This window comes from Macaca mulatta, chromosome 20 (assembly GCF_049350105.2).
Source record: "Macaca mulatta isolate MMU2019108-1 chromosome 20, T2T-MMU8v2.0, whole genome shotgun sequence".
Lineage (NCBI taxonomy): Eukaryota > Metazoa > Chordata > Mammalia > Primates > Cercopithecidae > Macaca > Macaca mulatta.
The window spans coordinates 2,864,282-2,890,884 of record NC_133425.1 but is presented as its reverse complement, the minus strand read 5'-3'; the positions used below and the strand labels follow the sequence as shown (position 1 = coordinate 2,890,884).

General features: G+C 53.5%; 1 protein-coding gene across 16 annotated transcripts in view; it reads right to left on the bottom strand.

Moving 5' to 3' along the window:
• Positions 1-26,603, bottom strand: part of CRAMP1 (cramped chromatin regulator homolog 1) — a 66,989-nt gene that overhangs the window by 13,323 nt on the left and 27,063 nt on the right. For all 16 annotated transcript variants that reach the window (XM_015125290.3, XM_077985084.1, XM_077985087.1 and 13 more), the window contains exons 5-13: positions 26,317-26,400; positions 23,055-23,103; positions 11,664-11,749; positions 11,093-11,216; positions 9,408-9,489; positions 7,716-8,831; positions 5,021-5,198; positions 2,688-2,869; positions 2,525-2,599 (exon numbers count right to left, since the gene is read on the bottom strand). In XM_015125290.3, coding sequence (XP_014980776.1) covers positions 2,525-2,599; positions 2,688-2,869; positions 5,021-5,198; positions 7,716-8,831; positions 9,408-9,489; positions 11,093-11,216; positions 11,664-11,749; positions 23,055-23,103; positions 26,317-26,400 — 1,976 coding nt within the window. The remainder of the gene's footprint in view (positions 1-2,524; positions 2,600-2,687; positions 2,870-5,020; positions 5,199-7,715; positions 8,832-9,407; positions 9,490-11,092; positions 11,217-11,663; positions 11,750-23,054; positions 23,104-26,316; positions 26,401-26,603) is intronic.

Here is a 26,603-nt window from a genome sequence, read left to right as displayed (position 1 = left end):
AGTGGCGCAATCTCGGCTCACTGCAAGCTCCGCCTCCCGGGTTCACGCCATTCTCCTGCCTCAGCCTCCCGAGTAGCTGGGACTACAGGCACCCGCCACTGCGCCCGGCTAATTTTTTTTTTCTATTTTTAGTAGAGACGGGGTTTCACCATGGTCTCGATCTCCTGACCTTGTGATCCGCCCGCCTCGGCCTCCCAAAGTGCTGGGATTACAGGCGTGAGCCACCGCGCCCGGCCCCACTTTTTTTTTTGAGATGGAGTCTTGCTCTGTCACCCAGGCTAGAGGGCAGTGGTGCAATCTTGGCTCACTGAAATCTCTGCCTCCCAGGTTCAAGTGATTCTCCTGCCTCAGCCTCCCAAGTAGCTGGGATTACAGGCACTCACCACCACGCCCAGCTAATTTGTGTATTTGTAGTAGAGACGGGGTTTCACCATGTTGGCCAGGCTGGTCCTGAACTCCTGACCTCAGGTGGTCCACCTGCCTCAGCCTCCCAAAGTGCTGGGATTACACGTGTGAGCCACTGCACCCGGCCTGATCCACTTTTAATCCAGAACTTTCTTCTGGATTTGACTGGAATGCAACTAGTCATATAAACCTGTTTTTTTTGTTTGTTTGTTTGTTTGTTTTTGTTTTTTTTTTTGAGACGGAGTCTCGCTCTGTTGCCCAGGTTGGAATGCAGTGGCCGGATCTCAGCTCACTGCAAGCTCCGCCTCCCGGGTTTACGCCATTCTCCTGCCTCAGCCTCCCGAGTAGCTGGGATTACAGGCGCCCGCCACCTCGCCCGGCTAGTTTTTTGTATTTTTTAGTAGAGACGGGGTTTCACCGTGTTAGCCAGGATGGTCTCGATCTCTTGACCTCGTGATCCGCCCGTCTCGGCCTCCCAAAGTGCTGGGATTACAGGCTTGAGCCACCGTGCCCGGCCCATAAACCTGTTTATAACCACTGGACATGGACTTTTATGAGTGACACCCCCAATTCTGGGCTTCCTCACACATGGGGTAAGGAAAATAAAGTCACTGCTTGTAACACACAGGCACCAAAGGGCATGAAGTGCTCCTTCACAGGGCTTTTGTGTGTGAATAATTAGGCCGAATGTGCTACAGCAGGTTTGAGTGACAAGGACTACCATCTGAGAAACCGTGTTCATCACTGAAACTGCTAGTGATCAAGATAGAACACGAACAGAAAAGCGTCTCTCGACCTACAAGTGTCTGAGGCGCTTTGGCCTCTGGGGGTGCCGCTGCAGTTCCCTGACCCTCTGAAATGCCCCAGGACACTGGCATCGGAGAGACTAGAGAGGAGGTGCTACTAGAGACAGCGGTACGCTGCAGCCTAGTAGCGTGAACTTTCACTCCAAAGGCTACACTTTTCATAGCAGAGATTGATACACTTTTTCCGTAAAGGGCCAGGTAGGAAATATTTTAGGTTTTGGGGCCATACTTAACCATATCCGTGTGGAAAACAGTAGATAGTACAGAAATGAATAATCATGGCTGCGTGCCAGTAAAACTTTATTTACAAAAATATGATGTGGCAAAGAACACATATTGTATGATCCCATTTATAGGAAATGCCCAGAACAGACAAATCCATAGAGACAGAAAGTGGATCTGTGGTTGCCAAGGGCTGGCGGGAGAAGCAACGTGAGTTCACAGGTGCCGGGCTTCCGTTCTGGGTGGTGACGTTCTGGGATTAGACCATGGTGATGGTCGTACACCTTGTGACCACTAAGTCACAAGGTTTAAATGGGCAAACATTACAATATGTGAATTCTCCATCTATAAAGCTGCTTTAAACTAAACAAACAACAGTCAGGCTGGAAGTAGCCCCTGGGCCATAGTTTCCAGCCCTGGTCTTAGTCTGAACAAAGAACACCCAAGATTTAGCAGGCATCTTTCTTCCCAAGACCGTCCATGCAATCTCTCATTTGTAAATACACTAATCTCAAGGGAGAAAGAGATTTCTAAGAGTCTAACAAAAGGAAACCTGTGGATTAATCCAAAACAACACACATCCATAAATTTCTAAGGCCATCATTATCTCAGACTTCCCACCTCACTTTCTGTATTTTTATGCTTCAGAATGCCAAGCTCTTCTTCTGAGGTGCCTGAGTCCCTGGCTGTCCCCCAAGCTTGCATACGGCATCCTCAGGGACTTCGGGGAGCTCATGAGAGGCCTGGGCTCCGGCGGACCCACATGCCCTGGCAACTGCTCCACCGACTAAATGTTTATAAACAGGTGCTGAGAGTCCATGAATACATCCCAATCTGCACATTCTTTGGACCTGAATCCCTATAACTGTCTTTTCTGCAAGTGGATTTCTCTGTTGTTGAAAGATTACCTTTACTTCTGGGTACCATTAAGTTCACTGTTATTACTTGCATTTTTACTCTACTCACAAGAGGGAAGGAAGGGGCAGGGATTTCCCCATTTTACACCATGAAAACGCGAGAAAAGGAAGAAGCCCTGTGTCCCGGTTGGCCCAGCCACGAGGCCACATGTTCAGACTTGACAAGACCCTGACCTGGACCACCAGTGGCTTCCGCAGGTGCCGGTTCCGCAGCTTCCGGGGCTTTGGCAGGAAGAAATCCGACTGCATCTGTAAGGGAGCAGCGTCCGGCACCTGAAGGTGCGCTCTCCACACCACGGGGACGCTCGCACATGGGCGGCCCGCCCCACACACTCACACTGATAGAGCTCAGATGCTGGCGGAAAGTCAGCTCCGCTTCTTTACTGGGAGAGAAGAGCTTCCCATGTCGGCTGTTGGGTGGCAAGGTTGTCGGGACAGCAAAAAGGCCACCATCTGAGTCACTGCTTCCCGTGCCGGAGGGACCAGGCACCAAGAGGGGTCTTGGAGGGTTTCTCAAACCTGGCAGTGGAGAGGAGAGAATCAATGTGACAGCATTCACCTAGCAACAGGTCCAGGGTCGCAGAATTCTGTTGGTAAGAAAGTCAGAAAGGCATTCTCTCGGCAACCCGTTCGGTTGTCTCGAAAGGAGAGACCTCTATCTCAGTCCCATATAAAGACTGATTTTCTATCCTTCTCACTGAAATTCTTGTTTCCATTTTGAGCAGACCACTGGTCTCCTGGATAGGACAAAAGCACTTCACCATTTCGCTCAGTGCTCAGGAGTAAAGGCAGATAAGACACCAAAGATGTTCGAGGGCTAGAAGAGCCTTCAGGGTCTCTAGTCAGTCAACTTGCTCGGTGAAGGGCCAGATAACCAATGTGCACTCTGTAGATCATATTGTCTCTGGGGCAACTCAGCCGTGCACTGTAGCACAATAGCAACTACAGACAACCTGTGAACAAATGAGTGTGGCTGTGTGCCAATACAACTTTATTTATAAACAGCAAGCAGTGGGCTGGATCTGGGCTGCAGGCCTATAGCTGGCTGCTCCCTGGTCTAAATCTCGAGTGTTTAGAAAACAGACCCAGAGGTAAAAGAACAGGAAATATGAGCGAGTTAGTCTTGTGGGACCCTGCTACATGTCTTAATCATTGTCAGGGCTGCTGTAAACCACCCTGAGAATTCACGGTAGGCCAGCCTGGCCAACATAGCAAAACCCTGTCTCTCCTAAAAACAGAAATTAGCCAAGCGTGGTGGCACATGCCTGTAATCCCAACTACTCGGGTGGCTGAGGCAGGAGCATCACATGAACTCAGAACATGGAACCTGCAGTGAGCTGAGATCATACCACTGCACTCCAGCCTGGGCGATGGAGCAAGACTCCATCTCAAAAAAATAAAATTCAAGGGACTGGCCCCCCCTCACAGGACCCCTCACCTGGCCCCCTCTGTCACCCAGGCTGGAGTACAGTGGCACAATCACGGCTCAGTGCGGCCTTGAACTCCTGGGTTCAAGTGATCCTCCCACCTCAGCCTCCCAAATAGCTGGGACCACAGGTATGAGCCACAACGTTCAACTACTTTTTTTATTTTCATATTTTGTAGAGATGAGGTCTTGCTATGTTGCCCAGCCTAGCTTCAAGTGATCCTATTGCCTTGGTCTCCCAAGGTGCTGGGATTATAGGCATGAGTCACTGTTCTGGGCCTTATTTTACCTTTAAAACTCACCTTTTTTTTTTTTTTTTTTGAGACGGAGTCTCGCTCTGTAGCCTGAGCTGGAGTGCACTGGCTCTATTTTGGTTTATTGCAACCCCCACCTTCCGGGTTCAAGTGATTCTCCTGCCTCAGCCTCCTGAGTAGCTAATTTTTTGTATTTTCACTAGAGACGGGGTTTCACCATGTTGGCCAGGCTGGTCTGGAACTCCTGACTTCAGGTGATCCACCTGCCTCGGCCTCCCAAAGTGCTGGGATTACAGGTGTGAGCCACTATGCCCAGTCTAAAACTCACCATTTTCAAACTTAAAAATTTACCACCCTAACCATGATAATCTGCTTTATTATAAAAATACTATGGGTTGAAAGCGAGTGAAACTGATGCCTCAGGAAACTGGTCGTGCTTGTCTTGGAGTTTTATGTACCAGGAACACAATTTATGATCCCTGAATTTAAATTATTTCCTATATGCAGCTGGCAGAGGGGCACACTGGGGACTGGCAGACTGTTCCATCGTTCTTTCCGGGACTTGTGTTCACCTGTTGGCACCTCCCCTAACTGAAGGATTCTCTATTCTGAGGTTTTACATGTAAAGAAAAACAGAAAAATAACAACCTTCTCAGGGACTTTGAACCAACTCAGCACATTAGTGAGGCTTTTGCTGGCACCATAAAGCAGACCCCAAAGTGACCAGCCTGGCAAAGGCCGGCTTCTTGCCAGCTTCTACACCCCGGGACCCCACAAGTCCTTCGTGACAAGCCCTGGCGTCGCCCTCCCCATGAGGAGGCAGTGATTCTGTATCTTCACAGAAGATACAGTCAGCTGGACTGTGGCAAGCTGGACAGTGGGGTCAGGCCTAGACACACCTGTGCCCTCAGCTTCGGCACGGCCCCTGAAGCCTGAGAGGATGCCATCAGGGCAGCCCAGGCACAGGGAATGTGGCTGCCACAGCCTCACCTGAGGAGCAGGGTGCCGAGCTGGGCGGGAAGGCCTTGCTGCTGCGGAGGGAAGCCTGGTTCCGAGGGCAGCGGGGGCTGCGAGAGCTGACGGTCACCACCTTCCCCGGGGGCGTCACTGACTGCTCCTCCTGGATGGGCCTCACCGAGGCTGTGGAGACGGCGTTTGCTTCCAGAGCCTGGGGCAGAAATGGGCCAAACAACACCCAAACTCAGCACACAAGAAGCGGCTACTGCGTGCCCTGGAGTAGGAGGCGAGATCGCCATGGAGCTCAGAGAGCACAGTGTCATGGCGGCAAAGGCCAGGGCCAGAGACGCCCAGCCTCGGTGTCCCCAGGGTCGCTCGGCAGCTTGCCAGTGTTAAAAGTCACTGGTCAGGTAAGTAATGAAAACCACTGCCTTCCTCACAAGTACCTTTCCCCGTGCTACGGCGGAGGTGGGAGGGAGGGGACCAGCCCGAAGTGCCAGCATCGGCTGCGCGAACAGGTGCCGGAGGGCAAGTGTTAAGTGTCAAGAACTCAAAGCTATATTAAAAAGTCAGCACGAGACTGCAGCAGCCTCTCTGCTTGTGAGTCAGAGGAAGGAAATACAGGTCAACTTTCTAGAATCAGACACAAGCACAGCTAAAGAGCACTCTGCAGGGATGAAGCCCAACTTTAGGGGGTGTGCAGGCCCACGAAGCCCAACCCCAGGGGATCTGCAGGCCCGTGCCACAGCCCGCAGAGCCTGCTGCCAAGTCCTGGGGTCCCCGCCTGGCTCACCACAGAAATGCCACCACCGCTGAGAAGACTCGGCCAGTACCCCAGCCTCTCGGCTCTCCTCCTCCTCCTCACTCTCCTGAACACCCCACACATTCCACCTGGGGCAACCTCCCTGTGGACTAAAAGCCCTCCACCCCATGCTCTCAGCACAGCCCTGCCCGTCTGCTCACCCAGAGCCTTCAGCCCCTAGTCCCCATACCCCGGCCTCTCCCCAGGACCCCTCCCACCGCATGACCCTTCCTATGCTGCTCCTTCCACCTGCGACAGCAGCTCAGCAGCCTCCAGCATCTCATCTCTGGGGCTTGGGCCTTTTGGGGCGCTTGTCACAGCTCCACCAGGCAAGAGACAGCCCAGGGCCAGGTGCTGCACCTGGCGTTCTGTCCAGTCTGCCAGGCCCACCCAGAGTCAGCCTCCCTAACTAGCTCCCGGGGGATGGGAATGCCTTTCTACGTGGGACTCCTACCTGCTCTGTGTCCCAGAACTGCTGCCTGAACTCTCAGGAGCCTACCCCGGCCCCTTCCCTGGGGCACCCAAACACAGGCGCTACGTCTCTCCTCAGCCCCTCCCATGAGCCCACCAAAAGCCAAACCTGAAAAGCCTTCTAAAGGCACTGTCTTTCTGGTCACCGCTAACCCACCCTGGTGTCCCCCCACCACACTACCCCCGAGCCACTTTCACCTCAGGCTTGGCCTCACAGGCGCCTGAGGTTCGGGCTCAGTCACCACCTCCCCTGCAAGAACTTTCTTTCCCCCAGCCCCCATGATGCTCCCCAGGCACATGTGCACATTCCTGCCACCTGTTGATGAACCAACTCTCCGGGGCAAGCCCTGCACGGGCTGGCGGGGACGGGAGTGGAAAACCAGCAGGAGGCATGGGGAATGCAGGCAGAAGTGAGCATCACTTAGAAGCTGTAAGGCGGCCTGTGTGGAGCAGCAGGTGTGTGGGGGCTCATGAGGGCCCGAGTCCCAAGTCCCCCCAGCATAGGGACATGTGAGCCTCACACACATTCTGACCATGAAACAGCACTAAGGGGTCCACAGTGACCTGCAGCTCCTGCCCCAGCCCATCCTTTGAGCCCCTCACTCATGTCCGGCAGCTTGCCAGCCCCTAAACAGGCTGTTTCAGCACGGGCCTGCCGTGGACCTTGCCCTCTAGGACCCGGAGATCCTACTGGACTTGGGGGTATGGGGTATGATTACTCCTGGGTGCGCTGTCGGCTCCACCAACTGGCCTCCCTGTGGTAAGGGACCCTTCCTCAGGCTCAGGGACCACCCACACACTGCAGGGACCGTCCTGTCCGGTCCCCAGCTCCACTGTTCTGCTGCGGCACCACATCCCTGCTCTTCTGTGACAGCCTCTGACTTTGCCACATCTGCACAGCAGCTGGGATGGTCGTTCCAGAGCAAGAACGACACCCGTCATTCCCTCAGTGGAAACCTGTTAACAGTGATTAGATAAGCCAGAAGGCTAGCTCGGCTCCAGGCCTCACTCTGTCACCCTCAGTCCTGTGCAAGTTGTCCCATCAGCTGCATGCTTGGGCTTGGCAGACTCCCAGGAACACAAGGAGGCTCACGAGGTACTGCCTGCCCGTTGGCCGTCTTCTCCCACGCCCCACACAGAAAAGAGCACCCAGGCCACTCATCACTGCACTTCTGGAGCCGTGCACGTAAGTGGGGACACTCATCAAGAGCCTGAGGATCCCTCCGCGAGGGAGAGGAACGTGGTCTGTGGAGAGCCTCTGTCTCCCAGATCATCTGGGTCCCGGCCTCTCCCTGTTCCTTGACGTCCTGCGGGCTCCTGGCCCCCTGCCACAGGACCCTGTCTCTCTCATCTGGACTCCACCCATGCTGGCCCTAGCTACCCAGCAGGGAGCACTCCAAGGCTGGGCCTGGCTTCCCTTGGGCCGCCAGAGGGACTGGGCTCCAACCCACTCACCAGCTTGGGGTTGACCTCGGTGGAAATGAGCTTCAGGAGGCAGCTGAGGAGGCGCTGCTTGTGGAGGGTGGTGGGCGGGGAGCCGGGGCGGGGGTCCTGGCGGCCGGGCCCCAGCCAGTCGTACTCTAGCTGCAGCTTGCTGGGCTTGCCCATCATGAGGTAGACTTCGGCCAGCGTGAGGCTTTCGGAGGTCTGCAGGTTCCAGCCCTCCTCACGGAGCTGCTGGGCCAGCCGGCTGGCGGGGACCTCCTTTGGGGGCCTGGCGGCAGGCTGTCCCTGAGGCGGCGGAGGCTCCACGGGGCTCCCCTTCTCCTGGAGCTCCTCTGCGGGTGCATCTGCCAAGTCTTTAGTGCAAACATCCAGCAGGAGCCCGGGGCCGGGCCTTGGGGACGGGCCAGTGGGAGCAAGGTCAGCAGCCTCCTTGCTGACAGGAGCCAGCACCTCAGGGGAGGTCACCCCGCCTGGAGGGGGCTGCTCGCTCCCAGGCCGTGTGTCCGCACAACGGCACTGCTCGGGGACAATGAGGTCCTGACAGGACTTCAGGTAGCGGGGCAAGGGGTCTAGGAGCGAGAGCTCGTCCTCCAGGTCTGGGAGCTGGCCACAGGCACACGGCAAGGCCCCTGGCTCCCGGGTGGGACTGTCCCTGCCTTCTGCAGGGGTCTTCTCAAGACATGGCCCGGTGTCCTGGTGCCTGGGAGGAGGCCTGTCGGGAGCGTCCGGGCTGCTCAAGCTTAGGGCGGCCCCCTCCCCGGGGGCGCTTTCCGGGGAACTCTCTCCAGAGCTCTGTGAGGCATCAGCCACAGGAGGGGGCCGCCCCACACCCTTGCCCTCAGCTCCACCCCGCGGGCATTTCACCTGGCCCCGGGCGGTGCCTTGCCCACTCTGGATGCCCAGGATCTGGGCTGGGGGCAGCACGTGGGCGTCCTTGGCACTCTGCTTGCACCGGCCACCCTCCTGCCAGTGCACTGTGCAGAAGGCCTTGGAGTGCACCACGCGGGCCACGCCCGGCAGCGGCGTCAGTGTGCAGTTCTCGCCTGGGAACAAGTGCAGTGTCACCTTCTCCTGCGTCAGTGCAGAGCATGAGTCCTGCAGCTGCCGCTCCTCGAGTGTCTTCCGCTGAGTGCCTGTCAAGGAAGGCCTACGCTGGCTGGCACTGAGGTCCGGATGCTTACCAGGCACATGGCTGCAGACACGAGCCATGCTCCCCACTGGCATCCCCCAGGGTATAAATCATGCCCCCGACCCGGGGCTTTCCTCACACCACTACCCAACAGTGCTGACCTGGGCACTTAGTACCTTCAGGAAATTCACACCTGACATGCACCACGCCTACGTGGGGAGTGGGCAGGGCCGGGAGCCAGCCATGGACATGAAGAAGGCTGGGCTGACCCTTGGTTGTTTTGCTCAACCTGCTGGCAGGAATGCTCCGGCCACACCCTGTGGGCCAGACACAGGCCACTGCCATCGTGGAGGGCTGGCTGTGACTGAGTTCTAGCACTGCAAGGCCACAGAGGGGGCTCCACACCCACGGAATAAGGAGCTCCAGGTTATGGTTCCAGAGGTACACCATGTCACAGCACAGCTGTTCTGCCCACGGGGACCATGACGATGACAGGCACAGGGAGGCGAGGTCCGTCTCCGGCAGCAGAGGCAGTGCAGCCTGGAGGGTTTGCTGTAGCTGGAAAAGGATACAACTCGCACCTCATGGAGCGCCCACTTCTGCTTCAAGAACTCGATGAGGCTGGAGACCTTTCGATGCAGCTCCACGATCATCCTACAGAGACGAGAGACAGGAGGAAGTGAGGCTCGTAGAACAGGAAGGGAACCATCTGAAGAGCCCCGAGGCTGCTTACAGCAAGAGGGCGCCAAGAGACAAAGGACCTCCGGAGGGGCACCTGGGAGCGGGCGTCTGCAGCGCCCTTGGCTCCTGTGGCTAAAAACCAGCCTTTCCAGCTGTGATGGCCAAAGATTCACACGGAACTAAAGGAAACATCTTTGCCAGCAAAAGGTCTCTGCCAGGATGTGGGCGCTGGCGCACAGCCTCTGCCTAGTCTACGAGCTCCTTCTGGCTTCCAGGGCGGGCAGGCATGGACAGCGTTAATACATTCTGAGGGGAAAGTATTCGAGCGGAAGGAACGAAGTACTGGCATGCTATGATGGGTGAACCTCGAACGCATCACACCCAGTCAAAGAGGCCAGGCCCAGAGGCCTCTGTGTGTGGTTCCATTTCTATGAAATGTCCAGAGTAGGCAAGTCCACTGAGACACAAAGCGGACTGGGAGGTGCCAGCGGCCGTGGGAAGGTGAGCATCGAAGAGTGAGTGCTAAGGTGCACGGGGGCCTCTTCTAGCGTACGAAAATGTTCTGGAGCTGGACAGAGGTGGTGGCCACAGAACACTGTGATTGTGTTAAATCTCACTGAACTGTACACTTAAAAATGGCTAAATTTGCCGGGCATGGTGGCTCACACCTGTAACCCCAACACTTTGGGAGGCTGAGGTGGGTGGATCACCTGAGGTCAGCAGTTCAAGACCAGCCTGGCCAACATGGTGAAACCCGTCTCTACTACAAAAATTAGCCAGGTGTGGTGGCGGGCGCCTGTAATCCCCGCTACTCGGAAGGCTGATGCAGGACAATCACTTGAACCTGGGAGACAGAGGTTGCAGTGAGCTGAGATTGTGCCATTTGCACTCCAGCCTGGACCACAGAGCAAGACTCCATCTCAGGAAAAAAAAAAAAAAAAGAAGCCCAGGCTGGAGTGCAATGGTGCGATCTCGGCTCACCGCAACCTCTGCCTCCCACGTTCAAGTGGTTCTCCTGCCTCAGCCTCCCGAGTAGCTGGGATTACAGGTGCCCACCACCACGCCCGTCTAATTTTTTTTGTATTTTTAGTAGAGACGGGATTTTACCATCTTGGCCAGGCTGGTCTCAAACTCCTGACCCCGTGATCCACCCGCCTCGGCCTCCCAAAGTGCTGGGATTACAGGTGTGAGCCTCCGCAACCCGGCACCTCAATTTTTTAAAATGTACAAATGGAAAAGGGTCCATTTCCACGGTGGCACCTTGTGCATACGCAAGCCACGAGTCTCCAAGAAGCGGATGGGAGAGGAACAGTATAGGCCTTATTGGGGGACGAGAGGAAGGCTCTGCAGTTCCTCTTCTCACCGCGACATCCCCTCCACCATCCCTGCCCAGGTACAGGAGTGCAGCCCAGTGCTCCCTGGACTCCAGTCACCTCCAGACTGCCGTGTCCTTGTGTGATGACAGAGCATGGGGGTGGACCTGCTTCCCCTGGAAGTTCCTTGAGGGAAACACACACACTGCTTCCAGTCCTGCTCAAGCAGTTGGGACCCCTCTGCAGGACAAAGGCCATGGTACCTGAGGCGCGGGTTCTGGGCAAGGCTCTGTACGCGGGCCCAGGCGTGGTTGTTCCGTGGCTGTAGCTCTATAGGGACTTTCAGGGGCAGGCGCACCGGCTTCTGGTCCTCTTCATCACTCAAGCCTGCAATGCAGAGGAACCATGAAAGTTTAGTGTAGGCCAACCTTAAGGTAGAAAACCAAGCGCTTGGCCAGAAAAACCAGTGAAATCAGCTGTGAGCAGATGACCTTGCAAACAGAGGCAAGGACAGTAGAGAAACCCCGGTGAAGAAACTCCAATGTGGCTGCTCAGGGGTTTGCAAAGGCCACAGACTGGTCCAGAGAGGTCATAGGAGACTCGATCCTGACAACCACCGACCACTCTGCTGACTGCTGCCATGGCTCTGAGCTCAACTTGACAGAGTTGACGTTGGGAGCACTTCAAGTTCAAGAGTGGTCCATGTGCAGCCCTGGGATTAAGCAGGGTCAGACACAAAGCAGCTGTGGCAGCGACGCTGTAGCTCAGCCTGCCCGCCACTGAATGGGACGCCACGGGTACCGCCTCTGGTCCTGGGAGTGCCCATCCACCTACCATCCGGATCGCAGAGCTTCTTCAGGGCCCGGCACATGGGCGCTTTGATCCGCAGGTTCCGCCCTTTGTAGCGTACAGTGGTGGCCCTGGGAAAAGAGTTTTGAAGGAACGCTGAGGCCTGTGAGTCAACAGAAGGACGGAAGGGCCAGCACACAGAGAGGCGCTGAGCCAGGCCAGGTGGGGCCTGGCCAAACGTCCACCCCAGCCTCTCAAGCCCACGTAGGACAGTGGGAGGACATGGTGACAAACAAATGGTGACTCTGCACATCCTGCTACTCTCTTGACCACATTTCAAACTCCAAGGGACAACTGCTGTGTACAGAAAACGTGCTGTGCCCTCCTGCCTTGGTGACTGGCCTGGCACAAGCTGATGTCCCATTCCTGTAAAAGCCACTGTCCTGGGGTCCCCTCAGACAGCCACCCTTCTCTCCACTGCCCCAGCTCTGTGCAGTCCTCCCACTTTGGGCCCTCAGAGCAGAAGCTCTCAGTCCTCCTCCCCATGACCTCTCAGTCTACCTTTCCGTGACCTCTCAGTCCACCTCCCCGTGACCTCTGTGTGACCTCTCAGTCCACCTCCCCGTGACTTCTGTGTTACCTCTCAGTCCACCTCCCCGTGACCTGTGTGACCTCAATCCACCTCCCCGTGACCTCTATGTAACCTCAATCCACCTCTACATGAACTCTGTGGGACCTCAGTCCACCTCCCCGTGACCTCTGTGACCTCTCAATCCACCTCTCCGTGAACTGTGACCTCAATCTATCTCTAGGTGATCTCTGTGTGACCTCTCAGTCCACCTCCCCATGACCTGTGTGTGAACTCAGTCCACCTCTCTGTGACCTCTATGACCTCTCAGTCCACCTCCCCATGACCTCTGTGGGACCTCAGTCCACCTCTCCACTAACTGTGTGACCTCAATCCACCTCTAGATGACCTCTGTGGGACCTCAGTCCACCTCTCCACTAACTGTGTGACCTCAATTCACCTCTAGATGACCTCTGTGTGACCTCAGTCCACCTCCCCGTGACCTCTGAGTCCACCTTTCTGTGACCTCTGTGTGACCTCAATCCACCTCTAGATGACCTGTGTGACCTCAGTCCACATCTCTGTAACTTCAGTCCACCTTTTCATGACCTCTATGTGACCTCAATCCACCTTTCCATGACCTGTGACCTCTAAGTCCTCCTGTCTGTGACCTCTCAGTCCACTTCTCCGTGACCTCTGTGTGACCTCAGTCCACCTCTCCATGACCTGTGTGTGACCTCAGTCCACTTCTCTGTGACCTGTGTGTGACCTCAGTCCACCTCTCCGTGACCTGTGTGTGAGCTCAGTCTACCTCTGTGACTTCTCAGTCCACCTCTATGTGACCTCCCTGTGGGGAGTTTCTGATCTGAGAGATAAACCAACTTGAATTCCAAGGAATGGACCCCAGTCAAGAAATGGCTCTGGTCAGCGGCCCACTGGCTGGTGAACGACAATGGGCTTGTGTTTTACAAAATGCTCAGGGCATGTGTATCTTGTTTTTATGGCTTTCTGCCTTAACCAATTTTAGCAATTCACCAACTCCCAGTTGCACATGTCAGGTAGGAGAGTTGCTGCTTCTGTATTTGCTATTGCTATTCAATTTCTAAGAAACAGTCTATGAAAAAAGCTACAGAACACATACAGCGTGATTCTAAAGATGTGTAAAAAATTACATTTTCATCTCTGTGTGTATCTATATTTGTACCTGTACAGTTACTTACGTAAATTCACTAAGAAAAAAATTCAGAAAGATATACATGAAATGACTGTAAGTGGTTAGCTTTGATGAGATGAGCAGGATGGAGTGGTGAGGAGGGTCTTATATTTTATCTATGTATTGTTGGAAAATTGCTTAAGACTTGTATTTATGTACTACTTGTATAGTTTTAAAAAATCTTATTCCAATACACTGCTGACCAAAATTATCAAAACACGAACGAGCGTCTGAAGCGAGTGCTGCGTGGGAGGGACTCTCCAGATGATCCCTGCAGTTTGGCTGGAAGAGCAGCCTCTGCTGAGCACGGGCATCTGATGGGGAGAGCCAGTTCCGGCAACCTCAGACAGGAAAAAGGGTGACACCACAATCTCCATATCCCGGTCAACAAAGCTGCAATCCCCTTCCTTTTAAAAGGGTCCTAGCTCTAATTTCAGCATTATGCAGTCTCAATACCCCACACATTTTACCATCACCCCAAAAACCTAAGGCTTTAATCAAATGTTTAGGGCCAAACAAGCCGGGCACGGTGGCTCACACCTGTAATCCCAGCACTTTGGGAGGCCAAGGTGGGCAGATCAGCTGAGGTCAGGAGTTTGAGACCAGCCTGACCAATATGACAAAACCCTGTCTCTACTAAAAATACAAAAATTAGCCAGGCGTGGTGGCATGCAGCTGTAATCCCAGCTACTCGGGAGGCTGAGACTGGAGAATCACTTGAACCCAGGAGGTGGAGGTTGCAGTGAGCTGAGATTGCGCCATCGCGCTCCAGCCTGGGCAACAAGAGTGAAACTCCATCTCAAAAATAAATAAATAAATAAAATAATAGTGGCTCACACTACTATTGTAGGCTTAGCTCTTTGGGAGGCCGAGGTGGGTGGATCAAGATGTCAGGATATCGAGACCATTCTGGCTAACACGGTGAAACCCCATCTCTACTAAAAATATAAAAAATTAGCTGGGCGTGGTGGCGGGCGCCTGCAGTGCCAGCTACTCGGAAGGCTGAGGCAGGAGAACGATGTGAACCAGGGAGGCGGAGCTTGCAGTGAGCCGAGATGGCGCCACTGCACTCCAGCCTGGGCAACAGAGGGAGACTCTGTCTCAAAAAATAAATAAATAAATAATAAGACCAAATAAACAGTGAGGTCCCAATGGGCAGAAGTGCGGGGGCAGCAGCTGGGTTTCAGTAGCTATGGAAAGCTCAACAATCCCTCGTGCATGACAGCTACTCTTCCATCTATCCATTAACCGTGCCTCCACCCACCCACTCATGTGTCCATCCATCCATCCACTCACGTGTCCGTCTGTTCACCCACGCGCCCACCCAGCTACTGACTGAGTGCCTTCTGTGCTGGGAATCAAACACAGGATGCCAAAGAACAGAGTTGAGCTTGGGAAAGCCTGACCAAAGAGGCAAGAAGACGGCAGAAAAAAAGCTTCATGCCCTCAACCGCTTTCTGACTGTACAGATTTTCTGTCTTGAGGGATAATTTAGAGAGGATGAGTCCCCAGAGAACAACATGTTCTACTGAGACAAAATTCTTAAACCATCTTAACCCAGGTGAAATACACAAATAAGTGCCACAGCAGTTTTATGAACATTAATGGTGTCAGAGCAGGGCTGCAGCAGAAGGAACCAGGGGGAACATTGGTCAAAAGCAGTCAGTAAGCATGGAGTCAATTCTTTTTTTTATTTTTTATTTTTTTACTTTTGAGACGCAGTCTCGCTGTGTCGCCCAGCCTGGAGTGCAGTGGTGCAGTCTCGGCTCACTGCAACCTCAGCCTGCTGGGCTCAAGTGATCCTCCTGCCACAGCCTCCCAAGTAGCTGGGACTACAGGCGCCCACCACCACCCCTGGCTAAATTTTTGTATTTTTAGTAGAGAAAATGTTTCTCCATGTTGGCCAGTCTGAAACTCCTGACCTCAAGTGATTTGCCAGCCGCGGCCTCCCAAAGTGCTGGGATTACAGGCGTGAGCCACTGCACCCAGCTCGAGTCAATTCTAAAACAATCTCCTCCAATGAAGTGCTCTGGAAACAAATGGACGTTCCCACTCACCGTTTTTTACTCCATCTGCCCCAAAACACAACAGTAGTAGGCAAGATTTAAACAGCTGGTGGAGCTGTGTCATGTGGCACCTGTGTTTTCAATAATCACATTTTCCGTTAAACTGCTATTTTGTGACTTCCTTTTTTCTTTTTCCTTCAATAAAACTAAGTGCACCCTTCTGCATTCATACGGAACCACTCTGAGATTACAATCCTCCGTCTTCTTTTCTCAAATGGAAGTTCTACGACCAACCTGAGGCTGCGGCACTGAACAAGATGAAGAGCCATGTTAAAGTGCGAAAGCCAGGAGGACCCTTAGGCCTGGTCACAGTCCCGGGACATGGTCCACACCTCCCAACCCTCGCACCAGCCTGGAAGCTATAGGACAGGCCAGGACTTTCCAGACAGGCCGGCACAGGGGTTGAAGAGGTGCTGCCTATAGAATAACCACAAGCTGACCTCTAAGTGAGCCCTCAAACAGCCCTCATACACCCCTGCATGAGTAGCTTTTTTTTTTTTTTTTAAGGCAGACTCTCACTCTGTCGCCCAGGCTGGAGTGCAGTGATGCGATCTTGGCTCACTACAACCTCTGCCTCCCAATCCAGGGCCTTAGGCGATTCTCATGCCTCAGCCTCCCGAGTAGGTGGGACTACAGGCATACACCACCACGACTGGCTAATTTTTGTATTTTTAACACAGATGGGATTTCACCATGTTGGTCAGGCTGGTCTCGAACTCCTGTCCTCAAGTGATCCACCCGCCTCGGCCTCCGAAAGTGCTGGGATTACAGACATGAGCCACCAGGCCTAGGTGAGTAGCATTTCAGAATAGAAACATCATTGCAGAATAGAATAGCATTTCTGAATCGAAAAGAGTAATTCCTCTGTGTACACGGGAACCTGGCTTTCCTTTCTGACAGATTTATTTTCTTCTCTGCAAAGCCACTTGATAAATCTAATAAGCACATGCTAAACTTACGCCTCTGGGTCTGTGAACAACGTAGTAAGCTTTTGTTTTAGGTTAGGCCTTTACTCAATTCATTTAGTCTTTAGTTTAATTTTAGAATTCTAAAATCAAAACAAGATTCACAGTTAATTGAAACAGGTCTGCATGAGAGGTAGGGGCAGCAGCAAGTCAAATACCCCAGTCGCCCTGGGGCTGAAATCCAGGGGTGGCCTCCCACAGGCACCTCACTCATTTTCCTGATCTCTCACCTTGACAGGTTTCCTGTTTGTTCATAAATACGAGTGTCTGCTGGTGAAAGAATGGTCACAAAAGTTGACAGAGGCCGGGCGCGGTGGCTCACGCCTGTAATCCCAGCACTTTGGGAGGCCGAGGCGGGCGGATCACAAGGTCAGGAGATCGAGACCACGGTGAAACCCCGTCTCTACTAAAAATACAAAAAATTAGCCGGGCGCGGTTGTGGGTGCCTGTAGTCCCAGCTACTCGGGAGGCTGAGGCAGGAGAATGGCGTGAACCCGGGAGGCGGAGCTTGCAGTGAGCCGAGATCGCGCCACTGCACTCCAGCCTGGGCTGGGCGACAGAGCGAGACTCCGTCTCAAAAAAAAAAAAAAAAAAAAAAAGTTGACAGAAGAGAAGGTCCAGAATGGACCCACATGGCACAGCCAACTGATGTTTGACAAGGGTGCAAAGGCCACTCAGTGGAGAAGAGACAGTCCTTTCAGATGATGCAGGTTGACACCCACAGGCAAAAAGCAAAGCTCCACCTACACTTCACATGGTACACAAAAGTTAATTCAAAGCAGATCATGGATTTAAATGTAAAACTAGAAAATTTCTAGAAGAAAACACAGGGGGACATCTCTGTGACCCTGGGTTAGGCGAAGAGTTCTTAGATGCCATATTAAAAGCATAAACCCAGAAGAAAAGAGTGACAGACCTGACTTCATCAAAGCGAAGGACTTTCACTCTGTGCAAGACAGTAAGTCAACGAAAAGACAGGCCACAGTCTGGGAGGAAGTATTTGCAGATGGAGGATCCAACAGAAAACTTGTGTCTACAATGCACAAAGAATTCTCTAAACTCAAGAAGAAGAAAAGAGGCAGCACAAGATACGAACGGGCACCTCACCAAAGACCCACAGATAGCAAATAAGCAGGAGAAAGACGCTCGGCGTCATGAGTCATCAGGGAAACACATCAAATCCACAGCACGATGCCACTCCACACCTACTAGAGTGCCTTTAGCAAGACAAACACTCCAAACATGCTGAGTGTTGGGGAGTGTGGGAAGCAAATGCAACTCTCCTGGAAGAGTCTGGCAGCTCCATGTAAAGCCAAACGCACACTCCCACCTCCTCCCCCGGGACCGAAAACCACGTTCAGCTCCATGTAAAGCCGAACACACACTCCCACCCTTCCCCCCAGGACCGAAAACCACGCTCAGCTCCATGTAAAGCCGAACACACACTCCCACCTCCTCCCCCCGGGACCGAAAACCACGCTCACACAAAAACCTGGAGGCACAGCCTGCTCACTTCTTCACCAACACTAACAAACTGCCAACAGCCCTGGGCACCTCCACTCGGAAGGGATAACAGAGTGCGACATGTCGACACCGTGGAACACGACCCAGCAGGTCAAAGCACAAGCTGCCGCAGATCCACAAGTCACCACGCAAGAGCCTCGAGGGCACACTGCTGAGTGGGGACGCCCATCTCAGAAGGCTGCACACCACGATTCCCTTTAGATGGCTTTCCGGAAAAGGCAAAATTACAGGGAATGGAGAGTGGCGCAGAGGGTGCCCGGGGCAAGGTGTGGGGGAGGGACAGAAGGGGACTTGGGGGTTGCTGGCAGTGTTCCGTATCTTGACAGCGGTGGCAGCTACGCAGATCTACGAATTTGTGAAAACTTCTAGGACTGTAACTGAAGACGCCAATCTACAAAGACTAAGCCTAGGATGATTCCAATGTGACAACGACACTCTGGGAAAGGTGCAGCTAGAGACAGTGAGAGACCAGTGGCTGCTGGGGTGCAGCTAGAGAGAGAGACCAGAGACTGCTGGGGTGCAGCTAGAGAGAGAGACCAGAGACTGCTGGGGGCACTAGGAAGCAACAGGCAGAGCACAGGATGTTCAGGGCAGCAAACTGCCCCCGTGTGATGCCGGAAGGGTGGGCACATGTCATTACCCATCTGTCCAAACCCACAGAAGGTACAACGCTGAGTGGGCCTGTAAGTAAACTATGGACTCTGGGTGATGAAGAAGGGTCAAGGAAGGCTCATGAATTGTGACAAAAGGACCACACAAATGCAAATAGTTAATAACACCTGTAATTCCAGCACTTTGGGAGGTCAAGGCGGGAGGATAACCTGAGGTTGAGAGTTCAAGACCAGCCTGGCCAACATGGTGAAACCCTGTCTCCACTAAAAATACAAAACATTAGCCGGGCGTGGTGGTGGGTGCCTGTAATCCCAGCTACTGGGGAAGCTAAGGCACAAGAATTGCTTGAACCTGGGAGGCAGATGGATGCAGTGAGCCAAGATCGCGCCAGTGCACTCCAGCCTGGGTGACAGAGCAAGACTCCGTTTCAAACAAAATAAAACAAAACAAAATAAACCAACACAGTGTTAATAACAGGGGAAATCATGTGTGAGGCAGGGGAGGGGCGCAGCTCTGTACACAATTTTTCTGTAAACTTAAAACTGCTCAAAAACTAAAATGTCTTAAAACAAACTTCCAGAACTGTATGACAAAAACCAAAAAGAAAAAAAGTTAAAATACTAAAGCAACAAATGGATCAGGTGCAGAGGATCATGCCTGTAATATCAGTGCTTTGGGAGGCCAAGACGGGAGGGTCACTTGAGCCCAGGAGTTTGAGACCAGCCTGGGCTCTTTTGGTTTTAGAATTGTAAAGTTAAATTAAATTAATAGAGGCAAAATCCCACCTCTATTTAAAAAAAAGGAAAGAAAGAAAAATAACGTACACACCACACCACACCACCTCCAACAGCATCCCCATCTCTTCTCCACAGGGAACGAGAGGCACAGTTTTACCCAGAACAAGGGGCTCTCCTGCTGCAAACTCTACACTACCTTCCTGAGACAGTGGGAGCTACTGGAACCCCTCCTGTGCTCAGAGCCAGGCCTGGCCCAGACCTCCAGCCTCAGCTCTGCACGCTTCCTCTCCCCTCCCCTCCTGAGGCTTCCATGACCCAGTTCCTCCTTCCCACCTTCCTTTCCCTGGGCCAGGTGATTCCCCAACTCTGTGTGTGGCCCCTGCTCGCTTTTTTCTTTAAGACCTTGGCCACCACCTTGGAAAAGCCTTCCCTAGATGCCCCAGGTAGGTTCCCTTCCTGCCAGTTGCCATGTCTGCACCCACCTGCCACGTCAATTTCACGGTAACTTTCATCCCCAGTTACTGTACATGCCTACACCACACACTAAGGTGACCTGCTCAATGGACCTGCATCAGCTGCCACACCATAGCTGTCACCACTGCATAACCAGCACCCATTCTTGTGCCAGGCACACACAGGTACCCAGACATTTCTAGAACCAATGATCACACTACTCAGCAGCCCTTCTGCCTCAGATCTCTCTATGGGTGCAGACAGAAATGTTTCCTTGCTGGTACCATGCTGTTCCAAACTTTTCTCCGTGTCTCACACCTCTCTGGAGGATGACAACACGATGGGTGAGGCTGTGGCCCAGAGAGCCCGGTGAGCGTGGCCAGGTCCCTTAGTGCAGGCTTCCACTCTCGCCGGGGCCTCCCGCAGCACTCTGTCCAGGAGCCAGCACTGCCTTCACCTGCCATTTGCCAAAATCCTTGGCTACACGGGCAAATTCTCCATCAGCGCCCATACCTGAGCCCACCCTTTCTTTTGCTACCTGCCCAGTCTTTTCCAGACAAAATGGTAGCCAGGTGGGCTCCCTTGACACTGGCTTCTGTAAGAAAAAGGGCAGTCAATCTTGCCATCGTGCTGACAGGCCCACCGCCCAGGCCCACACTCAAAGTCATCTCAGGGCCCCTCCACTGCGGGAGCACAGCAGAGGATGACAGCCGACACTCAGCCATGCCGCCTTCTGGCCAGCATGCCCAACACGTGGCCTGGAGGAGCTGGGGACCCACGCCAGGCTCCCTCTTCATTTGGTTCTCAGAGTGGCAGATGGCATGACTGTAAATGGCACCAAGCGTGCTGCGTAAGCTCATGCCACATTTCAATGCCGCTGTCCACGCACCTGCTGCCCGGGAGGATGAGGCTAGAGGGGCGCTGCTGCACATGCTACTGAGGACAGACATAGCCCAGGCCCATGCCTGCTCCTTGCCCTCCCTCAGCAGAACCACCTGAGGGTTTTTTTTTCTTTTTTTTCCCCCCTCCAGATGGAGTCCTCCTCTGTTGCCCAGGCTGGAGTGCAGTGGTGCAATCTTGGCTCACTGCAACCTCCGCCTCTTGGGTTCAACCAATTCTCCTGCCTCAGCCTCTCAAGTAGCTGGGATTACAGGTGTCTGCCACCATGACTAGCTAATTTTTGTATTTTTAGCAGAGATGGAGTTTCACCATGTTGGTCATGCTGGTTTCAAACTACTGACCTTGTGATCCACCCACCTTGGCCTCCCAAAGTGCTGGGATTTCAGGAAGGAGCCACCGCACTCGGCCAACCTGAGGGTTCTTTATACCAAAAGGCACTTCCCCTCTGCACACTTTAGCGAGCACCTCTAGTCCTATAAGCCACAACCCCGTCATCACTCAGGAAACGACACAGCCCATAATCAAAGCCCCCCAGTTGTCCCTAGAATGCCCTTTGTAAGTATTTCCTTCTCTTTTCCTTCCTTGGTTTTTGTTAAAGGCCCAAGACCTCAACAAAGCTACTACCTGCATTTGTTTGTCAAGTGTCTCCGGGCCCTGGGAACTGCCTGTGCCTGTGTCATCAGAAGGAGTCTATTTCTTAAATAAGTTCTCCTGCAGATGGCGTTGCAGATGCCCACCATGCCCCCGCTGAGCAGCACATCTGTGCTATGGCAAAAGGAATGCTCATCGGACAGGCCACCCCATGCACTGTCCTCAAGCATAAAACAAAGAGCCCAGAACTCTGGCTTCATTCCATGAATCATGGAGGAAATGAAATAAAAGGTGAAGTAAGATTTGCCCCAAGTCCAGATCCTGGGGCAGTGTTTTCCCTCACGGGACAGCCCCTTGCCTACTGGTTAGGTGACATCAGAAACTATCTAAGCCCTGGATCTTGGGCCTTCTGAAGACAGTTCCTCCAATGTGCCCAGTGCTGCTCAGGCTAAGCCAGATACTGCCTGACGGAGGTAGAGCAGGAGCGAGAGTGGGAAGGAAGCAGGGCTCTGACGCTGGGAGGGGTGCCTGGGCAAGGTGGTGAGCACCCTCCCCATGGCCGGTGGCCCCTGGCTGTACCCTAGACCCACTCTGGGAAGTCTGCTCAGTGTTGGGGCAAGCTGCACTTTCTGGTGACTGTGGTCACCCAGTTACAGTCGTTGGCTGCAGGCTGGTAGCAGCTCACACAGAGCCTGGGAATCATGCCCAACACCTGCTGTGCTGGGACTGGACGGAAGGCCTGTGCTGGCCCAGCAGGCACTGCTCCCACTGGGCCAAGGAGGGCTCCCAGGTCATCAGACACAAGCCTAGGGGAGAAGGGCCAAGGGGAAAAGCAACCAGAGGCCCAAGGCTAAAGTGCTATGGATGGAAGAGAGATGGGTAAGGGCTTCAGGAGTGGGTGCAAGGGCAGGGCACACCCACAAAGATCGGGGCCGGTTGTGCAGACCCAATATCTGGGGTTCAGTGAACTGGGCGCAGCCAGTCAGGCTGCCGGGACAGCTCTGGTGTGGTCAGTGGGCGGGACAGATCTAAGACGGGATGGCCACCCATGAGGACCCACACCAGGTGAGAAATGCACATGCACAGAACCCCACCAGGCTGTGCATTGGGAACCCCCAGGCTGTGGAACGGGAACCCCCCCAGGCTGAGGAGTGGTGACCTCCAGGCTGTGGAGTGGGGACCCCCGCAAGCTGTAGGGCAGGGAACCCCCAGGCTGTGGAGTAGGGTAGCAGGTCCCTGCCCCGGAGTGCAGCCCAACAGCAGCAACTGGGCAGATGTCGACCGGACCATCAGGGGCCCGGGTGTTTGTGTGGCCAGGAGAGCACGTGCCCTCTCGGGAGTCAGGTGTGTGAGGGAAGGAGAGCAGCCAGTCGGAGACAGAAGCATCCGGGGCACGAGAAGGCAAGGAAGCTGTCAGAAGTGGCCTAGAACACGACAAAAATGCAATGGAAAGAAGAGGCCCTAGAAGCTGGGGTCCAGCCCCACAGCACGCACAAAGGTGGAGGAAAAGGAGCACAAAAAGTGGGGCCCTGAGGGCTGCGTCGAGACCACAGCGGCCAGCCAGAGACCCTCAGGAAGGAGGGGGCCAGAGAGGGCACTTCCTTCCCTCCCTGGGGCAGGTACAGGCTGCGGGCGCAGTCATCGCTCCCTGGACCCAGCGCCTTTTGTTGGGACTGAACACGTAACTGACAGGTTATGAGGTTTTAACTCGGAAGGTCCTCACTGAGAACATTTCAGCTTCTGCATTTTAGAGGATAAACACAAAACACCCAGAGAAGTGATGTTTCACACGGAAACTGGGACTTACCCAACCTGAATGAGTTCATTCAGCTTTGTCGCATTCTTGTCATCCATACCTTTAAATGGAAAAAATAAATAAATGAGACCATGATGTAGTTAGGAGCAAAGCCACTGAAGATTCCCATACAATTCTGCTCAATACAGACTCGAATCCCATTACCAAATATAAAGTTCCTCCGGAATAAAAGCCCTACGGTAGCTGCAGCCCCTCCCTCAAAGTCACACATTGGAGTCAGCTGCCCTGGTCGCCCCCTGCTCACCTGAAAGACTAGCACACCCCGGCCTGGCCCCCTCCTCAGGCAAGCCCACTATCCAGCCTCTGCCCCACTAATATGTCCTCCCAAAAGCTCCCTCCTAGGTCCCCCAGCGCCGGCCTTCCACTCATCCCTATGTGCCTGGCTCGATAGCTGCTTCCTGCAGGCACCACACCTGCCCGCACACACTTCCTGCTGGGCTCGTACTGACAGTGTCTGGTGATGACCCTCCGGCCCACAGCGTGGAACTCCCAGGGCACCCAGAGTCCGCAGAATGAAGACTCTGACACCCTCTGAGTTTCCCAGAGCAGACGCCCGATTTCCTGTGACCTGCCTGGGACCCTTCACTATCTTCAAGATGTGCAAGAAAGCAACTACAGTACGTTAACGGGAGAAACTAGGTGGTGGGTACTTGGGTGTTCATTGTAAAATTCTTTGAATTCTTCTGCATGTTTTCGGGAAAAAACTCCACAAACGGCCAGGCTGAAAACCAAAACCATAGACAAAACTGTCAAAGCAGCCAGAGACAGACAATGCACCTGGCACGGAGGAATGAGGACACAGATGACCACTGACCCCTCTCATCAGAGCAGCACAGGCTAAGAGGCAGCAGACAACGGCGTCAACATGATGAAAGAACGAACCCGTTAGATCAGAATTCTCTATCCGGCAAATACATCTTTTAAGAATGAAGATGAAATACAGAGTTTTCAGATAAATAATAACTAAGAATTCACAGCCGGCACAACCACACGGAAAAAAATAAAGGATGTTTTTCAGAAAGAAAGGAAACAAAGCCAGATGGAAACGGAACTTCAGGAAGGAATGAAAAGCACCGGAAAGGGCTCTCGTCGCCAGGCGAGGCACCAAGAAAGGAACCGGTCATGGAAACTGGCCAAGCAAGGCATGCCACGGGGTCACTGTGCCCCTCCTCGCCTGCTCCCGGATGAAGGGTTGGAAGCCTGGGAGCAGAGAGCCCCTCACTCAGCAATCGAGTCATTTATTTTCATCAAACTTGAGCATCCTTATGAGGCAGGAGAATAGGGTCTAGAGGCAGGGAACCTAAGGCCAATTCACGCTGACTTCCTAGAACTAAATCAAAAGGAAAACCCCAACTTTCACACCTAAGTAACAAAAGGACCAGACGCTACTCCCTTTGCAATTCCCTCCCCTTCTTTCTGCATGGCACATGGGTAATTGAAAGTATCTCTGATTGGTCGCAGAAAGCAGCAAGCAACCAGACATTTACAGAGGAGTGTAACTTTATACCTTCACTGCAGCCTGATTGGTTGCTTTCAGCTGGGGGAAAAAGTCTTCCGAAGACTGGGGCCAAGTCTTCCTTTGCAAAGAAGTGTAACTTTGTAACCAGTTTAGTCTCTGATTGGTTGTTTTCCACAATCAGATGCTTGCATAGGGTGTAACCTTTGTAACTTCACTTAAGCCTCTGATTGCAAGCCACTACTTCATTTACATAGCGTGTACAGGGAGCAAGCCAATGGGAAACCTCTAGAGGGTATTTAAAACCCAGAAACTTATCTAAAAAGGCTCTTGAGCCCCTACATCAGGGCCCACTCCCACCCTGTGGTGTGTACTTCGGTTTTCAATAAATCTCTGCTTTTGTTGCTTCATTCTTTCCTTGCTTTGTTTGTGCATTTTGTCCAATTCTTTGTTCAAAATGCCAAGAACCTGGACACCCTCCACCTCTCAGAAGCTCTAGGTCAGAAACCAGGACCAAGTAGTGGTGCAAAAGGACCAGGCAACAAGGAGTGGATATGACCAAGACGGGGTTTTCCTTTCTCTGGGGAAGATGAGAGCTGGGAGAGCTGTGGTGTAAACTCCTTGGGGCCTGGGATGCTTCCTTCCCGAGGCTGAGAGAGGGCAGATGAGACGCAGCAGGAACAGGCATGAGGAGCTGGGACACAAGGCCCACGGACATGGGTGCAGGCTGGGACAGGCAGGCTGGAGGAGGGAAGAGAAGGAGTGGCTGGATCCACAGGGGACAGACCCAGTGGGGAAGTGCAGGAGGGCAGGGCCTCCCACACACAAATGCCACACTAGATTGCAGCAGCCACCCCGCAGGACACAGCAAGGGGTGGAGGGACAGCAAGGGGTCAGAGTGTGGCGCGGGCCGGGCACAGACAGGGCGACTACTCCATATCTGTCCTCTCAGCCCCACCACTCACCTTGAGCTGTGATATGCTAGCTGGCGTGGTGGCGCAGTATCCCATTGAACCTGTGAAGCAGCCCCGTGGGTGTGCACCCCTGCAGTGCCCATGGGACAGCCCAGGCATACTCTCTTCTGTGAAGTCAGGCGGAAGAAGCAGGGCTGAGGGACACTGGGCACAAGCACCTGGTAAGGCTACATGTCCCTACCTAGAGGTCATGTCAAAAAAGTCTAAAGGGAACCTGGTCCTGAGGAGACGACTGGAACAAATCCAAGCACGGCCCTGAGTGAGGAAGGCCTGGGCGCGTCGCAGTATCTCAGAAGCCCTGGCAGTGCGGCCGCTCTACGTCAAAGACACCGAGGGAGACTCCACAGTCACATCCAGGGCAACGGCCCTCGACAGAAGCCCTGACTGGTGTTTTGGGATGTTTTAGAAAATCTGAATATGGGCAGAAAATTAGGTAAGATGACTGCTCCTGTTTGGTAAATGCTAAAAGTCTAGGTGTGACCATGGCATCAAGGCTACACGGGAGAAATGTGCTCTGAGGTGAGCCGGTGAAGGTACTCTGGGCTGTGGCGTGACACAGTCGAGTGGAATGCAGTGTGTGTGGACACGTGTGCACGCGAGCACGTGTGATGTGCATGGTCCAGGAAGACAGCAAATGTAGCCAATGTCAGCAACAGGTCCTTCTAAGCCAAAGAGCATGGCCGCCATCATATTCTTCACCTCTTCTATTAACATTTTTTCAAGATAAAAGTTAGAGGGAAAATAGAAGCAACTCTGGGCACTAGAGCCCGAAGGTGACAAGGACAGGACGAGCCGTGGGCAACCCCACAGGCAGCGTACTCACAGCCCCCGATCTTCTTGCGCAGCTCGCCATAGCAGATCAGGCCATACAGTTCCTGGGACGACTTCTTCAGGCCTCGAGAGAACACTGAGAGAGAAAAGAGAAAGTGGCTTTAGAGAAGGGAACAGGAGGCGCTGCCTGACTCGGGCGTGGGAGCCACGCCGGGCTCACGTGGTTTCTTGGATCTGCTCCCTGTACCCTGGTCACGTAAGCTGTCAACCACAGGGGACACTGGGCAGAGTGTATAGAACACGGTGCTGTGTTTGCAATTTTCTTTTTTTTTTTTTTGA